This window comes from Grammomys surdaster, unplaced genomic scaffold, assembly GCF_004785775.1.
Source record: "Grammomys surdaster isolate TR1022 unplaced genomic scaffold, NIH_TR_1.0 146, whole genome shotgun sequence".
Lineage (NCBI taxonomy): Eukaryota > Metazoa > Chordata > Mammalia > Rodentia > Muridae > Grammomys > Grammomys surdaster.
The window spans coordinates 16211901-16231343 of record NW_021604604.1 but is presented as its reverse complement, the minus strand read 5'-3'; the positions used below and the strand labels follow the sequence as shown (position 1 = coordinate 16231343).

The window sequence follows — 19443 nt, the reverse complement described above, 5'->3', positions numbered from 1 at the left end:
AGGAAGGAAGGAAGGAAGGAAGGAAGGAAGGAAGGAAGGAAGGAAGGGGAGAAGGAAGGAAGGAAGGAAGGAAGGAAGGAAGGAAGGAAGGAAGGAAGGAAGGAAGAATGACTGACTTGAAACTAGCAAATAATTAGCTTCATAACTTTTTCATGAGTCATGTGTTTATTAAATGGACAATCAAACTATGCCAATGCCAGGAACAGCATTGGAAGCTTGGGCTACCTAGAAGATATGGTTCTGATTCAGGTTATTTCAACCCAGATAGCTTTTATTATAAATGCCCACAAGCTTTCATTTCTGATCATGACAGAAAAGGGGAGAAATTTCTTTAGCTCTTAAATTGTAGATATTTTCCTAACAGTATGTTTCTGACTTCCTGCCGAGAGTTCGTGACTGTGGGTATCCATCATTCCAGAGATCCATAAAAATAAATTAAGAGACATCTGCCACATATTGAGAAGCCTCAGGTGGGAGAACACCTTATACAAAGTGGTATGAAAATAACTATTTGTGTATTTTTTTCCTTTCCTATGACTTGTAGAAATTTTACAACCAGGTCTCTACTCCACTGCTCAGAAATGTTCAGTTCAACTACCCTCAGGCATCAGTAACAGATGTCACCCAAAACAGTTTCCACAACTACTTTGGAGGTTCTGAGATCGTGGTGGCAGGGAAATTTGATCCCAGCAAACTGGCGGAAGTTCAGAGCATCATCACTGCGACTTCGGTACTTTTTCTCATGTGCTTATTCTAAAATTACTAACTGGTCCCCTGATGCACTCAGCCTCTGTGTGGAAAAGCTAATATTCTGCATCCCTGAATTTGCATAGAAGAGAAGCAAGAGTTCAAAGAGAAGGCATGGTGCATCTCTGCCATCTTTTGAACCATTCTATAAAACCTTACCTTTTCACTCAAACCCAACCCCAGTGTCTGGACTTTGTACACTAAACCTATTCAGTCAAGGCTCTCTTCCTTGTATAACCCCCAAGTGCATTTACAGCAGATGAGTTAACTGTAATTCTGATTCATGGATGTCCCTCAACTGACGCTTCCATTGTCCAGGCTAATACAGAATTGGTCTTGGAAACCCTGAGTCAGATGGATGACTTGGAGGAGTTTCTATCAAAAGACAAGCATGCAGACCCTGACTTCACCAAGAAGCTATGGGCCTATCTCACAGTCAACCAACTGCTAGCAGAGAGGTAAGGCGAGAAGAGTGTCTACCATGAAAATTTACAAACACAAAACGTCCATCTAGAATCTTTGACATCAGGGCTGGGGATATAGCTTAGTGTGAAAGGTTTTGCCTAAAACATACAAGGCTCTGGGTACAATTCCCATACTTCCAACCAAACAGCAAATGGGACATTTGAAATTGTTAGCAAGAAGTATTTGGAACCAAGAAAGGTATCAAATTAATGGAGGGATTGGATTATTACTGACTTGTTCACAGCACTTTAACAAAAGCTGGGTTATTTCTTCTCCTTCCTCCCCCTCCTCTTCCTCCTCCTCCTCTCCCTCCTCCTCCTCCTCTTCCTCCTCTTCTTGTCTTTTGATTAAAATGGAACAAGAAGCCTGAAGACATGGCTCAGCAGTTAAGAGCACTAGCTGCTCTTCCAGAGGACTGGGTGCAACTCCCAGCACCCACGTGGCAGCTCTAACTCCAGTTCCAGGGCATATACTGCCGTCTTCTGGTATCCATGGGTACTGCAAATGCACAGCACACAGAAACATACATGCAGACAAAACACCTATATAGATTTTTAAAAGTTTAAATGTTTAAAATTTAAATGCAACATATGTGAGATGTGTGGAGTGCATTGATTTTAAATATGTAGTTTAATGGAGATATATATGTATATATGTATATATATGTATATATATAGATGAATATATATAGATGTATATATAGATATCTATCTATCTATATATGTATATCTATATCCTTATCTCTACCTCTATTTCTATCTGTATATCTATCTCTAGCTCTATGTCATCTGTATCTAGGACCATCCTGCTATAAATGTAGAACTACTGAAGGTCACTTTACTCTCCTTTTCTACATCCAGAGGAAGCCACTGTTTTGTCATGTATCTCCATTGATTGGTTTTGTCTGTTGCTAAATTTCACATAACCATACAACCCATTTCTGACTTTCACTCAACCTGATGATTGTTAGATTCAGCCATGCTGCTGTGCATGTCAATAGTCCATTTGCATTTCCTCTTGAAAATAGGCCCAAGGAAAAATTTATGACTGTGTGAATACAATGTCCCCCAAGGAACAGCTCTTTGATACTTATGCCATTGCTAGCTGCTCAGATGAGCTGTATTTCAAATTGCATAACATCCTGTCATTAGATTAAACACTTGCACACATGCACCAGAGTTTCATGGGGACAGTTGCTAAAACTTACCATTGTAAAACTCCCACCTCACTTGTTGGATGGGATTCTTGAGAAGATGGACCAAGGTCATTGAACTAGAAAATCCCTGATATCAATAAGATGATATTTTTAAAAATACACATGGCTATACGCTATGGTTTTGAAGTAAGAAAGGACTAACCCTGCCCCTTGGCTATATCTAAAAGTATAGAGAAGTTGCTCTGGAAGTTAAATATTGATTTTTAAAGCCCTGTAGAAAGATCAGCGGTTTCTAGGATTTCAGGGGTTGGATAGAACAGAACATTTTAGGGGAGAGGAACTACTTCATATGACTCTGCAATGATAGGTCTGTCACATCTATTTATACACAGGATGTACAAGTAGACACGAGTGTAAATCACTTACCTATATGTCAATACATCTGTATATGCTTCATCTGTTGTCAGCACAAACCTTTCTGGTACAAGACGTCTGTAATCCAGGAGGCTATGGGTCGGTGGGGGTACATGGAGATCCCTTTAGTACCCTTTACTCAATTTCACCATGAACCTAAAACTACTCTGAAAAAATGTCTTTAAAACTAATCCCTTCAGGGGCAGTGAGATGGCTCTGCAGATAAAAGTGCTTGTGGCAATGCTTATCAACCTGAGTCTTTTCTTGGGCTCCTACATGATGGAAGGAGAAAAGCAACTCCTACAAGTTGTTCTCTTACTTTCACACAGGCATTATGGCACATGTGTACATACATACATACATACATACATACATACAACAAGTAAACATAATTTTAAAAAGTATTCCCTAGAGACCATGTGGCTAGACAAAATACCAAGGCTCATGAAGCCAGTTGGTTCTGTTTCCCTCTTGCCTTAGGCACGCTGACCCTGTGCCCAGGTCTTGGGTGAATATCAGAAGGAGTAGAGAGGTTTGGGGCCCAAGTTTACCCTGGTATATGGTGACGTTCTTCAATATCTATCCTCTGAATGCAGAAGTCTGGCTCCCACAGCTGCCATCAAGAGGAAAATCACAAAAACAATCCTGCAGATGTCTCTAGACCATCATATCGTGACTCCGCTTACTGCCATGGTGATAGAGAATGATGCTGGGGATGAGCGCATGCTGGCTGACTCCCCGCCACAGGACCACTCCTGCTGCTCAGGTCAGTGCTTTGGGTCCTTATGGGGCAACAAGGTGGAGCGGCCTTCTTGTCTTGTGTTGATGTCCGAAAGCCTCTGCTCTCATCTCCTATCCACCGTTTGCTCCCAGCTTGTGTTTGTAAGTGTCCAAGCTTAGGTTTGGTTTGACAAGTTATGAACGCCTGAAATCCCAGCATTTCCAAGGCCAAGGTTACAAGATTTGATATCTCAAGCTACTCTGAACTGCATAGTGAATTCCTGACTAGATTAAGCTATACAACAAGACTCTATCTCACAATAAAAGAGTGGCTGGAGAGATGGCTCAGTAGTTAAAAGCGCTTGCCTTGTTTCCAAAGGACCAAGGTTTGATTCCCACATGGCACGTCACAGCTATCTGTACCTCCAGTTCCAGGGGACCCCATACCTTGTTCTGGCTTCTGATGGCACCCACCATGCAAGTGAACAGACACACACGCAAGCAAACACTCAAACACATAAGACAAAAGCAAACAGCATTTTAAAAAGCAAAACTAAAACCATGCCAATGTACTTCTCTACAATTTTTAAATAATTCACTTTTATTATGTGTCTGTGTGAGTGCATGGCATGTGTGTGCTGCTGTCTATGCTGGCCAGAAGAGGACGTCAGATCCCCTAGAGTTGGAGTTACAAGCAGTTGGAAGCTGTCAGTTTTGGTGCTGGGAACCACAAACTTAGGTTCTCTGGGAGATCAGCAAGCACTCTTAGCCACTGAACCATCTCTCCAAACCCTCTTCTCAATTCTCAATTAAAAGCAAAGAACAGACAAACATTTTCCTTAAGAAAATGCTCACTGTGGAGTCACTCAAGTCCTTTCTTAGCACCACACTGTTTTAGCTGGTGCCCTGGTTCCTGGGGACTCTTAGTGGGGAGGTAAGAATGGCATACATTTGTTAGGAAATGAGGCAAGGGAAATGCCTGAGTCAGTAAAATCATTGTCTTGCAAGCGTATGGATCTGATTTCAATACCCAGCACCACCTAAATCAGGGTATGGTGGCACACACTTAGAGACAAGAAAATCCTTTAGCCCAGCCTAAATCATTGATTGCCCAGGTCCCAGTGGAAGATCCTATCTCAAGTCACAAGGTGCATAGCTCCTAGGTTAACCCCTGACCTCCCCACGTATGTGTACCATATAGACATATACATACACACAAACACACCCATACATCCCTGCATCTCATACACACACACACACACACACACACATATACACACACACACACTTTTAAAGAAGAGTATAAATGGAAACTGGGGTCCTAGAAACAGCCTGGAATATCATTCTTGTGGTCTATGCCCCATTTGAAGTCTCCAGAAATGTCCAAGGATATTTATAGCTAAGGCTAAGACTGAATCAGTTAGACTCTCTCCCTCCTGTGTCCTCCTGGTGCATAGTCTTTCACTGTCTCGGGTATGGCTGCCCTTCACTACAATGATCCTCTGAGTTTTCAGTTTTGTTCCAGTGGGGTTAATGTTGATGGTACCAGCTCTCTATTTAACCAAGGATGACCTTGAACTCCTGGTCCTCCTGCCTCCACTTTCTGAGTGCTAGGGGTGTAGGCATGTGTCACTATGCCCAGCAGAGGAGTCCTTTCTCTGCAGACACATTTATAGTCTTAGATCCTGGAAGAATTGGATCACAGGCTCCCACTGTGTGATGCTGGAAGGCACAAGAGGAGAGGGGACTCTAACTAAAAAGATGAGGCTGTAGGTTGAAGATCAGTAGCGGAGTACTTACCTTGCATGCTCAAAAAAATCTAGATTTGATGCCTAACATTTATTTTTTTAAAAGATGGGAAGAGAAAACTCAGTTGAGAATCTTTGGTTGGGAAAGAGAATGCAAAGCCCAGATTCCTTAAATTGAATGCAATTTCTATGGAGGAGTACGTAGGAGCTAACGGTGGGAGTTCTTCTATGCAGGCGCACTGTATTACGGCACCAAGGTTGCCTCAGGTCCCATCCCATCGTGGGCCAACCCATCCCCAACACCAGCAACGGCCATGCTTGCAGTTGGAGCGAAGCCACTTGAGTCTACTCCACCTCCTCATGTGATTCGAGGTAAAAGCATCTTTCCCTTCTTAACCCGTCAGAACCCTGTGTGAACTTCTGTCAATGAATGGACTCTCCATGTCTTGAGAACTAGCTGACTTTCACAGGCATTGTTGCCTTTATGGAGAGATAAAAGCTCCATGAATTAGCTTACTGAGGTGTCATAACAAAATAGCTGAAGCACGTCTGCTGTCACTTCTTGTGTGCTAATACTAGCATCAGGGCCTCATTCTGTGACGTCAGGGAAACCTAGTAACTTCTGAAGGGCTCCATGTCCAGATGCCATCATATGTTGAGGGGTAGGGCTCAGAATATGAATTTGTGTGGGGACAAACCCATACCTAACAGTATTTCCAACTGTATGAGGTGAACTCTCTGGAATAGAAGAGAAGCTTTTCTCATGGGAACACACTGGTGGAACGTGGCTTCACATTGGATGAATTGCCTCGACTGGTTAAGCACTTACTAGTTGCTCAGTAAGTGGATGTTGTCATCGAAAAGGAACTATTGGGTTTTGACCAAAATGCACTCGTTGTCACATGCATGTGGGCACGGGTAGTAGATGTGATCATCTGAAAGTCACTAACATGTATTTGTTGGAGAGTTTGGGCGCTGAGGCGTCATTGTACACTCTCACTGCACAATGGACGCATTCCCTTTCAACGTGTGAGACAGAGGTGCCATCTGGAGGACTTAACAGTAAATGCAACTCCTCCCGTTGCCCCAGAGCTTAAAGAAATGATAGCCACATGCACCCTGTCAATTACCAACGTGACCAGCTTTGCAAAAGATAAAGTTTACTCACACTGTGGCTGTACATGGGGAGACATGGGACATGATACAGGTCTCAAAGCCACATGCCCTGTGGCTTGAGGATATGTATAGGGCAGAGAAACAGTGATTAATGTGTGGGGAATGAGGAGAGGGATCCGTGGTTTACAAGCACACAGATTCCAGGGGCCTTTGTGAAATGCACAGTCAGAAACTGGAGGTGTTAGCATCATCTGAGGATGGAGTCACATCCCTCTGGCATCATAAAGTCACCCATTAGACACGGGCTCATCTCCAAGGGAAGAGTCAGTGGCTGCAACAAGTAAGGTCTTCAAGCTTCTGAGACGTAACCTAGGCAACTGTTATCACCGTGATCCGGACACATTGGGAGTGTTAGCCACAGCCAAGCTAGGAGACAAACAGCACGGAGCTCAGTGGTGCCACCTCTGTAGTTAGTGCTTGTCAAAGTTGACAGGAAGCAAGTGAGCTGAGAGTTTGCCCAGGTTTCACCACTTTACCCCACGCCCTGACTTTGCCACTGCCTTCACAGACTTCCTGGCAGCCCCTGGAGCATGTACGTGCTTTGTAACCTCTCTCTCTCTCAGAGAACGAACTTTGCACGTTCTAAGAGCGCTCCAGGCTGCCTCCCTAAGGGAGGGTCCCACTGGTCAGCAGCATGTGGGTTGTTTACAATGAAAGCAGAGGATACTTCTTCTTGTCAGTGCAAGTACAGATCCCTAGGTTCTCTTGAATAGACTCTCAGATTAAAACAAAAAAATCTTCAGATGGGCTAGTGAGGTGTCCCCGAGGGTAAAGGCACTTCCTAACAAGCCTAATATCCCAAATTCAGTCCTGGACCCTGCATGGTAGGAGAGAACAGACTACCACAAGTAATCCTCTGAATATGCTAGAACACAGGCCCATATGTACACACATACATACACACATACACACACATACACACACACAAACACATACATACGTGCACATACACATGCACGAACGCATACACACATGCACACACATACACACGGATAATCTTCAGAACTGACATCTTAGGACTATCGAGCCAGCACGGTGGCATAAGGCTGATACTGCCAAGCTGAGGTGAGATCAGAGGTGCAAGGCTGACTTGGACCTGTCTCCAAAATTAATGAATTAAACTGAAATGATGTTTAAAACTGAACTCTAGACTGGGTGGGTGGCACCTGTAATTCCAGCGCTCAAGGTGAAGGCAGATGAACGGTGAGTTTGAAGCCAACGTAGACACACAGCAATACCCCATCTCACAAGAGAACTGCTGAGGGTGTCACTGTGTGGGAGAGCACACGCCTCGTGTGTGCAGTGTCCTACGTGTCAACCACATCTCTTTTCTCCTTTCCTGAAGATTGCTCATACCAATTCCCTCAGAAGACACTGAACACGGCTCGGATTTGTTGGAGCCATATTTGCTCTTAAATCCTAACAACTCTTTGGTTGCTTTCTCACACATTCCCATCGCTGCTTTCAGCACTGACTAACGTGAAACAGTAAGGCCATGGCCAGACCCGTGTCTGCTCTGTGAACCAAGAGGCCTTCATCCATCTCAGGCATTCACCAGCCTCCTCCTTCCATGCGCAATTGCTCAGCCGACTTTCATGCCCGCCTATTTTCTCTCTGAATTGTGTTGGCATTTTGGATATCATTTTTATAATGTAAACCAAGTCCAACTATGCCCTTTAAGCTTCCTTAAATGAAGGAGGGAAAGAGACAGAGAGAGGGAGGGAGGGAGGGAGGGAGAGAGACCGATTGGGTGGCATGGTGACAAATGCCTTTAATTCCAACATACAGGGAGTAGTAGCAAGTGAATCTCTGTGAGTTCAAGGCCAGCCTATGTGCTTAGCAAGTTTCAGGCCACCTAGGGCTACATATTCACACACACGCACACGCACACGCACACACACACACACACACGCGCTATTTTTTATTGGATTTTGAAATAAGATCACTTTTATTCTAATTGATACACAAATCCCTCACACTGTTAGTTTAAGGAAGCCACTGAGCAGTTTCCCAGTCCTAGGCTCTATACCACTCCGTGAAGTTCTGTACAGTTAGAATGGACATTTTGAACCAGGAGGCTTCCCACAGGGCTCCCCACAGGGCTTCTCACAGAGCTCCCACGGGGCTTCCCACAGGGTGTCCACAGGGTTTCTCACAGAGCTCCCACGGGGCTTCCCACAGGACTTCCACAGGGCTCCCCACAGGGCTTCTCACAGAGCTCCCACGGGGCTTCCCATGGGGCTTCCCACGGGGCGCCCACAGGGCTTCCACAAGGCTCCCATGGGCTCTCACAGTGGCTTATTTCCAATAGTGTTCTTTGCGGGCCCTCCGAATGATTTGCTGTTTCTGTTTCTGTTGATGATGATGCTCTTTGTAGCTGCACTCCCGAGTAGGACTCTGTGTGGAAGATCAGCGTGCAAGGATTGTGCGGTGAATGGCTCCCAAGAGTGGGACATGCTATGATATCCAGCACGGGAGCCAACCACTGTCACTTTTCAGAGTAAAGCTTTTGCAGCATAAAAGGACAAGACAGCCTATTTTAAAATGACACTCCCAGTAAGACTACAAGGTTTCTTCCACATGTTTAGTCTGCTGTTTGATGCAACAGAAAGGCTGCCCCTGAATCAGACCATCCTGGGGTCAAATTATTCCAATGTGACCATGGGCTCTACACTAACTACTCTGCTCTCAGTTATCCCACCTGTATTATGGGGTAATGGCTATAGGGTAGTTATAAAGCAAGATACCTCATACCTGGACATTCAACGTCTAACTAGTGCTTGGCCCATCAATTGTAGGCTTTCAGGAATATATAAAGTTGACAGGGAGATCTTCAACCCACTTCCAACCCTATCAAATGTTAAAGCTACACTGACTAGCATGAAGAGTTCCATTCCATTTGCCTAGAAACACATCATCATTGCAGGGAGTGTGGCAGCATGCAGGCAGACAGGGCACTGGAGAAGTAGCTGAGAGGGCTGCATCTGGATCTGTAGCCAGCAGGAAGAGAGCCACTGGGCCTGGCTTTGTCTTTTGAAAACCTCAAAGCCCATCCCACCCGTGACACACTTCCTCCAACAAGGCCACATCCCCTAATCCTTCTCAAGCATTGCAACTCCCCGTGACTAAGGGGTGGGAATGGGAAACAATATTATTTAAATCACCACAAGTACTGTCATTATATAGAAGGAAATTTTGCCATAAATCTTTTCCAAAGGAGTCATTGTTTCATACCTTAACAATACTCTCTAGTGCCCAGCTTTGACTTTGATCAATGAACCAAGTCTTTGTTGACTACCTGAATTGGACTGTGTAGCTTGAGAGGCAAAAGGAAGGGTCAGGAGGTAATGTAATGAATACCTACAATCTTGCCTTCTGGAGGCTAAGACAAGAAGGTCACAAGTTCAAGGACATCCTGTGCAACAAAGTTAGATCCTGTCTCAGCAAACAACAATGACAAAATCATCTTCCATTTTATAATTTTATGTTTTTATTTTTCTTGTATATTTTCTAGTGGAAAATGACCCCCACTTCATCATTTACCTGCCGAAAAGCAAAAAGAATATTTGTTTCAATATTGACTCAGAACCTGGGAAAATCCTAAGCCTGGTGTCTGATCCAGAATCAGGTAACATAAAAGCAAATTACATTTTAATTAACTAATTGCACAATGGCCAGGCTTCCCTGTGAATACCTGGGATTCCTTTTAGCTTTAAAAGTATTATAACTAGTGAGAAATCAAATCATATATATTAATCATTTCAAGCAAGTATAACATATATTCTGAGCATGAGCTAGCTGATGTTTTGATTTAATTATTTTATAAAATATTAACTTTAAAATATCTCATAAAGAAAAGTGTTTCTATTGTGAAATTGTCAACTTGTCAAACTTTATAAGTATAAACTGTGGTGCCTGCCTGTGGGGCACAAGAGAGAAAGCATGTTTTCCTTTACAGGAATTGTAGTCAATGGTCAGCTTGTTGGGGCCAAAAAGGCAGAGAATGGAAAACTAAGCACCTACTTTGGAAAACTGGGATTTTATTTCCAAAAGGAAGACATGAAGATAGAAATCAGCACTGAGACCATCACCCTGACCTCTGGTTCCTCTACATCTCGACTGTCCTGGTTCGATACAGCTCATCTTGGTAACTCGAGGCAAGTAGGATTCCACCTTGACTCCCATCCACCCTTGGAACACGGCTGTAGAAGTAAGCCCAGCCTCAACCTCAGCAGAGATCATACAGCCGTCATTTTATATACAAGGGTGTTGAGGTTCAGGGAAGCTCTTCTCATGCACTGTGCTATCCCTGGGTCCGGGAATTGTTTTCAATGCTCACTGTGTCTCAGTGACAAGGCATGGTGAAATGCATACAATAAGTGCTCAATACATGTAAGCAGATCCGTCCATTGGAATCTGTAGCTGACTACACCAAGTATGCTCCAAATGGTATGACTGTATTTTATGCAGGAGTATCTTCCCAATTAGGACCTGGCCACTCACTGTTTTAGACATACCACATCCCATAGCACTGATAGGGTGAAGCTCTCATTGGAGGAATGGCGAGTTTGTTTATTAGGGCTGGCAAGATGGCTCAGTGTGTTGCTTCTAAGACTGATTATCTGAATTCAATCTCAGGACACACATACACATGGCGGGGGGGGGGGGTTGGAGGAGGGACGGAGAGAGAATGTCTGCTCTGAAATCATATAGAAACTAGTTCTATGTTGATTTTCCCATAGGATGCTCATCTCTGTGAAGAAAGAAAAATCTGTGACTCTCACCCTGAATAAAGAGCCGTTCTTTTCCGTTCTGCTGCACCGTGTGTGGAGGAAGCATCCAGTCAATGTGGACTTCCTGGGGATCTATGCTCCCCCAACAGATAAGTTCTCGCCTAGCGTGCATGGACTGTTAGGTAAAGTATTTCCACCATCAGCATGCAAAGACTTGGATGACTATGGTTAGAAGCTGGGAAGGTGGCAGATAGGCTACCAGAGCAGGATGACTGGGGGGCATTATGGCCAAGACCATCTGCCCAATGACATGAAGGTGGCAACTTAAGACAAGGCATAAAACAGGCTAAGATTTATTCTAAGGCTTTTCTTCTGTGACCAAAGAGAGGTGACTTGGTTTAGGAGCTCTGTGACAAGTAGACTTCATAACATCAGGTATTTTAAGGTGGGTTCAGGGCTGGAGAGATGGCTCAGTGGTTAAGAGCACTGACTGCTCTACCAGAGGTCTTGAGTTCAATTCCCAGCAACCACATGGTGGCTCACAGCCATCTGTAATGGGATCCAAAGCACTCTTCTATGGTGTGTCTGAAGACAGCTGCAGTGTACTCATATAAATAAAAAGTAAATAAATTTTTAAAAAAGTTCAGATGTAAGCATGTGACATCTCAAACCACCCTATATCTATGATCTGAGCTACACTCTCCAATACCTATCTAGCCTGCTGCCATCAGAAGGGTAGTCATTTACTGATGGTTTAGTAAACCAGCATCAAGTATAACGGGATTCTGAAGGGAAGGTCAATATGTTACTTGAGCCCAATGACAGGCCTTGGATTCCATATAAATTAACGTCTATGCTTTGTGTCACTAGGACAGTTCATGCATGAGCCAGACATCCACATCTTCAACGAGAGACCAGGAAAGGAGCCAGGAAAACCTGAAGCAAGCATGGAGGTGAAAGGACATAAGCTGATTGTCACCAGGTAGGCCCTGGATGCATAAGAAAAGCCACCTCGAACACTGTCAAACTTCCCAAGTCACCGACAATAGACACATATACAATATAGCCAGAGGACCCGTCAGATAGCCCAGGTTAAATGCAAATCATGACTACAGGTATGCGTACACACATCAGGAAATGGCAAGATGAATTAATCTAGTGCTCTCATCTGAATGTTAGAGCCCTACAGTCAGAAACTGAAGAGTTGAAAATGTTGACCAAAGGAAGAGATCATCAAATATCCAGGAGGCACAGTTCTACAGAAGGCATACATATTTTTATGTAAAAGCTTCTTGAACATGGATACACTGCATGTGTTTTGGGGTAGTTTTTCTTACATGTATCACACCTACGTGCTTCATTTCAAAGAGGGAATTTAGCACTCTAAGAGTGAATTATAAACCTTTGAATTGCAGCCCCCTCCTCCTTTTCAACTGCCTCCCTCATGCGTCATTTGAAGGAATTTTGAAACATTTTTGTCTTTTGCTATTTTATAAAGCAATTACTTTTTCTTATTAGAAATAACAGTACAGAAATGCCATCATCTTCCACATAACTAAAATCCAATTTTGCAGTGATAATTAAATCTCAAAATTATGTATGATACATGCCATCACAAAACAGACACATGAAGGAAAATGGATTCTGATTATACCACCCAAATGGTATTGGCTTACCAGACAGGAAACAATGGGTTATTAACAGACATCAGTAAGCATGGAGAAAAGGTGGTGAGACTCACTCAGCAATTGCTTTACAGCAGAGGCAGTTCCATAGCAAACCATCTTTTCTATGACAAAGGGCAAACATTGAACCTCTTCACCTTTTGCAAGCCTGAGACCTGCTGATTAGTTAATAAAACCAAATGGGTCCCACTCCATTCTTTTAAGGCTCGCTGACAGCAGTGTGCTGTATGTATTTCAAAACATTATCTTCTTCATCCTCCAAGGGAAGACTTGAATTTGCTCATAAATTGCTGGCATCATCCTTCAGTAAAACACATCCACAAACGGAAGGGGTGCCTCAGATTCATCCTTTAGCAGGGTTAGCCCACAGTGCTGAGTTTTAGCTTCTCCATCTTTGCTACTGTCCTGCTGCTGGAAGAATCCATAGAGACCAACTTCTAGGAGGACTGTCTTAATTGAGTACACACTGGTTACTCTGTGTTCTAGCACCAACCCTAGACACTGACATTTCTTTGAACTTGGGGGTGGCAGGGAAAGGGTAGAGGATGGGTAGAAATAGAAAGAAAGGCACAAAGAACAGGAGCAAGGGCTGTTTCTAGCTGTGACCTGTGACCTGTTACTGTGTTGTCCCTAACCCTACCCATCTTCCTTCCAGAGGCATGCAGAAGGACTACAGGACTGATATCGTGTTCGGAACAGACGTTCCCTGCTGGTTCGTACACAACAGTGGGAAAGGCTTCATCGATGGGCATTACAAGGATTACTTAGTGCCTCAGCTCTATAGTTTCCTTCAACGACCTTAACGGCTCATGGTTTTGGAAGCTGTATGCGTACATTTTTCTCCCTTGACACTTTTTGCAGTTTTTCCTCAGTTTCAGCAACTTGAAATAAACCCAGATATTATAGTGGCCTTAACGGCCCGCTATCCCACCTGAGAAAAATAAATATTTACAAAAAAAGACTCAGGAGTTTGTTTTCAGATGATGTGTTAATCAGTAACCTTCGATCTTGTTGATGAGTCTAGCTACCACTGAGGTCAAGTCCAGGAACTGGGCTAGCCTGTGAAAATACACATTCTGTTAAATGTCACCTCAGCTTTGGAGATTAAAACACTTGCTGTTACTTCACAGGATCAATTATGAGACTTTGGGTGAACACGGACATCAACAGGGAACATTATGTCTTCATGGCTGCTTTACAATAGAGGTTTACACTGAATTCCGTTGTAGGGACAGCACTGCCCAAACGGTGCAAAAATTGGGATTAACAGTTCTACAGAATAGTTCTATAAAAATCAACCCTGTATGTGTAACTCAGGAAAAAAGCTTTAATAGTTGGTATTTCAACATTCATCACCTGCAGAAGTAACTTTATCAGTAACTAATTGTTCATATATAATCCCTCTTGAGATCAGAAATATGGTGACTTATTTTCCATTTTAAATGAATAATCAACCTTGCATTTCAAACAAGGAAATCAAGTTAATGGTGACAGTTGGAAACAGCTTTGCTCATAAGCAAGTCTGTTCATTCTATAGACGGTCCTATGAACTGACAATCTGATAGTTATCTTCAGTATGAACAATTGAGATCTCAGCCAACTAACACAGAGCTGCGATTCGTGAGGCAGACAGATTAACCACCGTTTTGTCTCATGTGGCCTGTGTTCATAAGTGTGGCCCAAGTACCAATCACATGAAACCAATTAAATGTGCACTTCATCTTAAATGACTGGAAACCTTATTTGAGAAAAATACATCTCAGCTGAGATGATATCTCAGTCAGAAGGCTGGAAAGTTGGCTCAACAGCGAAGAGTATTTTCTGCTTTTGCAGAGGGGTTTCAAGTTCATTTTCCAGAGCTCCCATGTCATTTTACAGTCATCATAACCCCAGTTATATATGTGTAGATACACACACACACACACACACACACACACACACACGCACACACACACAGATTGTCTGGTTCTGAAGCATGAAATTTGTAAATGACATCATGCCCACTGGTCATGGAAAATAAAACTATTCATGTTCTCACAATCTATAGACCACCAGTTAGACACTACAGGATCTAATGTGTATTCTAGGGCAGTTTTTTCTCCAATATGGCCCAGAGAAAGCAAAGGTTGAACACATACGCTATTTATTTTATGTGTATGAGTGTTTGGCCTGCATAGATGTCTAGACAGCACGTCATGAAGTGCTCATGAAGGCCGTAAGAGGGCACTGGATCTGGGACTGAGCTATAGATAGCTGTGAGCCATTATGTAGGTGCTGGGAATTGAATGTGGATTCTCTGGAAGAACAATCAGTGCTCTTAACTGCTGAGCCATCTCAACAGACTCTAAAGGATTTCTTAATAAACTAAAATGACATCTCTTCGCTGGTTGTATTCTAGCAAAAGAAAATGACTCGTGACTCATCAGAATCCAGGTCAAGCTTGCCTGACTAGAACAGATGTTGCTATGCTTTAAGAATTTGCTATTTTTTCCAAATTCTCTTACATGACACTTTACAATAGTATTCTTTAATGATGGTAAAAATCCATCAGGAAAATGGAACAAGGATAAAATGACAGTTTCGACACTTAAAAAAAAAAACATTAGATTTTATTAAAAATTTACCCAAAAAACTATCCAGTAGTATTTAAATAGATGATTTTTTTTATACAAAAACAAAGCCCCTAACACAGTAGAGTTACACAGTCCCTTGGCTAACATCAATTTGATGCTTTACAATTTCAATGTGTTGTTAACAAATTTTCAAACTCAAGCAAGTTTAGATATGTCCTCATATTGAATCCCTTCAACTCTGCGTCCTTTCAAAGGTCCTGTTTCAATGACTATCGTGGCTGAAAAAGTCTTCTCATTGATGGATTCGAGGGTGCCTTCATTTCCTCTGTAGCCTCCGTTTAACACTAGAACTCTTTTCCCTGGGGCTGGAATGACTGTCTCTAAATGAGTCTGGTCTAGTTTCAGCCTGTCTCCAGAGTCACTCATCTTTACCACAGCTGTGTACTTGTCAATCACTTCCTTAACGACCCCTTTTCTCTTGTGATATTTCTCGCCAAGCTTCTTGGTTATAATTTTCACAATGATCCCAGGCTGTAACCAGGAGTCTGTCCGCGAGGTCCTTTTCTTTTCCTCTTCAATCTCCATGATCTCATCTAGGGCGGACTTCTTCTTCTTCTTTGCAGGCTGAGCTGAGCTCTGTGAAGACTCCTTCCGCTTTCCAGATGCTGAGCTCCCCAGCATCTTCAATGCACTTGGTCCCAAAGAGCTTGGCTTGGATGTTGTTGCTCCCGATGAACTACCCGCCCCTTTATTCAGATTGAATGTAACTTTTTCTTCATCATTTTCTCGGCTTAATTCTGTAAAAACAGGTGTCTCCTGCTCTTTCCCTTCCAGGCCTCTTCTCACCTGCTCCTCAATGAATTTGGCAGTTTTTTCTTCATCGTCAAGATCTTGCTTCTTCTTTTTTTCTAATTCCAGTTGCCGACGGATAGTTTCTGGGTCTCTGTCTATGTACTGAATGTACCAGCCTTTTGGTGTCTCATCCACTTTACACAAGCCTTAAAAACAAGAAATCAAAACGACAGCATGACTGCACAGCTCCAGAGTAAAATACCCAATGTAAAGCATCCCACCTCTGCACACTCACTCACTCAGTGACTCAACAATATCCTGAACACAACGACCTGAGACAGGCATTTTCACTCCCGCGCTCACAGAGCTGCACTGAGTCACAGTTAACGAGACACACATAAGGAAGTACTGTAGGAACAACTGATCAACTACACCAGAGCCCTTGCTGTCCGATAAATATTAAATAATCTGATAGGATGAAGTAACACTGTTTAGTGCTACTTCACTAAAATACTGACACCAAGATTCTGCTTCCTAATTTCTCATCATATGAAAATTAGAAATGAGAGAAGAGCAAATTTGAGCACTAGCCTCAAGAGAGAATGAGAAGCATTTCTTAAAGGACTATAACGCTGAGTGGTGGTGGTTCATGCTATACCTTAACACTTAGGAGGCTTAGCAGGAGGACATCTATGAGTTTCAGGCCAACTTGGGATACATACTGAGTTCTAGAGGAGTTTGGAGTTCAGTCTGAGCTACTGTCTCAACAAATGAAGGAAGGAAGAAAAGATGAATATGAAGATAAGAAAAAGAGTAAAAAGTTATTAGCAGTAATAACTTTTTTAAATAACTTTTTAAAATAATCTTATTACTTTTTTGTGTATGTGTGGTATACATGTTTATGTGTGGTGCAATGTGTGTATATGAGTGATGTACACATGTGTTTGTGTAGAGCTTAGACATTTTCAGGAATCTGAAAAGTGTGCCTTAAGGATCAATTTCAGGCCATCAGACTACTAATAGTTCTTAAACCAAATATAAATATTATGGTTTGGATACCAACCGTCTCCCAGCGCTCATGCGCTGAGAGCTTGGTCTCCAGGCATTGTGACATGACTGGATCTGGAGGCCCTGACTCCATCAGTGAATCAATCCATTCATGGACTCTTCATCTGACAGCACTATTGGGAGGTGGGAGGTGGCAGAGACTAACAGGTAGGTCCTGGGAGGAGGGAGCAAGCCCCTCTCTGTGCCATGTTCTGGAAGGGCACATCTCTCTGGGCCATGTTCTGGAAGGGCACATCTCACTGGGCCATGTTCTGGAAGAGCACATCTCACCCCAAGCTCCTGGCCCCTTCTTTGCCTCATCTCATGGTTTTGCTCCATCGTGTGCTCCCGGGCATGATGTTTTCCCTCACTACAGCCCGGAAGCACAGGAGCCAAGTCACTGTGAGCTGAATTCTCAGGAACTGTGAGTTAAAAGAGATCATTCTCAGGTGTTTTGTCACTGGATGAAAAGTGCCTAATAGAGAATACAGTGCACTGTCAAAAAAAGTCCTCTCAATGGCCACTGTGGCTCCAAAGCCTGTAATCCAGCACCCAGGAAGCAGAGGCAGGAGGGTCATAAGTTCCAGTGCAGCCAGCTTATGGAAAACGACCAAAGTGGCATATAGTAAGCTCACTAGTGGGACTGTACCACCTCCTGCCTTTCTGATTGCCCTATATATCCTCGTTCTATAAAGTCAGACAGAAACCAAAAATGGTGTCTCCCCTAGAGATTGAGCCACAGATCACCAGTCCCCATCCGCTCTCCTTACCCTCTCTGCCCAGCCACTTGGTAAAGTCGGTCAGCGTTTCCCACTGAGTGGCGTTCATGTGGATATGCTCTCGGTGGCTGATGTATTCATTGTAGACAATGTTGTTGTGGACTCTCTTAGTGCCTGAAAACAAAATATGACACAATGTTGGGCCTGAAAAACTTACACAATTATGAAATTATTATTTCCAAAATATTTAAGATGGTTACCAAAGCGTCTCCTCAGAAGTTCCAGAAAGTCATTTCGGAATTCTCTAGTGAAGAAAGAAAGAGAGAGAGAGAGAGGGAGTCATTAAGGTACTTGCTATAAATATAATGTGCCATCTTCCTGAAGTTTGAGCAATCACAAACTTTAGTGACCAATCATCTCACCAATCACCTACACTACCATGTGCCACAAACCTTTAAAGTGAACAGAGAAAGATCTGCAAAGACTGGCTTTCAAAGGAAAGTGGTACGTCAGCCTGGAGTTGAGATGCTTGGCCTTAGTAGAGCTAGCACATGTCCTTAGAGAGGATCTATCTCCCTGTGCTGATGACTCCAGCAAAATAATACCACTCTGACCCGGTGGGCAAAAGACACATCTCAACTTAAGCAGTTCCAATAAGTCAACTAAAAAAGAAAAGTAAGAAGACATCATAAACAGATTTGAGGGCATTGCCAGAGGTGATTCTAATATGGACAGTGAAATATAATCCAAAGGTCAAAATGGAAGGCCACTGCCAGTTAACAGTCATGAACACAGGGTGTGTTTGAGACATGGCACTTAACCTGCTGAGGCTGAAATCTGAGAAGGGAATAATGAGGTTGTATAGAGGGAGAACTGCATGAGGGAGGTGTGCCTGGAAGATGAGAGTTAGCCAATGTTCTGAATCATCTTGAATGTCTGTCATGTTTTATATATATATATATGTATATGTACATGTATATGTATATATACACACACATGTATGTGTGTGTATATATTTATTCAGACATTAGAAAAACATTCAAACTTAGTTTGAAAATTAGTAAATTAAAATCTGTAATTTGAAAGACGATCATGTATTATTCCATCCTAAAGAAAAACAGAGGGACTAAAGATACCGTTTCCACGGTTTAGCCAATAAGAGCAGTGACTACTCCTTGTGAGGAACTAGGTTTGATTCCCAGCAACCATATGGCTACTCACAAGTGTCTTTGACTGCAGTCCCAGGGGATTCAACACCCTCTTCCAGTCTCCATACAGGCAAAACACATATACACATAAAATAAGTAATTAAAAAATGAAATCATAATATTTGCAACAAAAAATTCTCTTATATGTGAAACCTAGATTTGAAGTTTTGTGTGTGTGTGTGTGTGTGTGTGAGAGGGGGGGGGGAGAGAGAAAGAGAGAGGAAGAAGAAGAAGAAGAAGAAGAAGAAGAAGAAGAAGAA

General features: G+C 42.9%; 2 protein-coding genes across 2 annotated transcripts in view; one reads left to right on the top strand and one right to left on the bottom strand.

The window, feature by feature from the left end:
• The window catches only part of Itih2 (inter-alpha-trypsin inhibitor heavy chain 2), a 34604-nt gene extending 20799 nt beyond the window's left edge, over nt 1–13805 (top strand). The window contains exons 13-21 of the mRNA XM_028764940.1: nt 545–730; nt 1066–1205; nt 3379–3548; nt 5485–5622; nt 9941–10054; nt 10385–10583; nt 11169–11341; nt 12030–12141; nt 13500–13805. Of these exons, the coding sequence (XP_028620773.1) occupies nt 545–730; nt 1066–1205; nt 3379–3548; nt 5485–5622; nt 9941–10054; nt 10385–10583; nt 11169–11341; nt 12030–12141; nt 13500–13647 (1380 nt within the window). The 3' untranslated portion in view covers nt 13648–13805. The remainder of the gene's footprint in view (nt 1–544; nt 731–1065; nt 1206–3378; nt 3549–5484; nt 5623–9940; nt 10055–10384; nt 10584–11168; nt 11342–12029; nt 12142–13499) is intronic.
• A 1626-nt stretch (nt 13806–15431) lies between these two features.
• The window catches only part of Kin (Kin17 DNA and RNA binding protein), an 11322-nt gene continuing 7310 nt past the window's right edge, over nt 15432–19443 (bottom strand). Inside the window, exons 3-5 of the mRNA XM_028764883.1 lie at nt 18236–18279; nt 18027–18149; nt 15432–16415 (exon numbers count right to left, since the gene is read on the bottom strand). Of these exons, the coding sequence (XP_028620716.1) occupies nt 15613–16415; nt 18027–18149; nt 18236–18279 (970 nt within the window). The 3' untranslated portion in view covers nt 15432–15612. The remainder of the gene's footprint in view (nt 16416–18026; nt 18150–18235; nt 18280–19443) is intronic.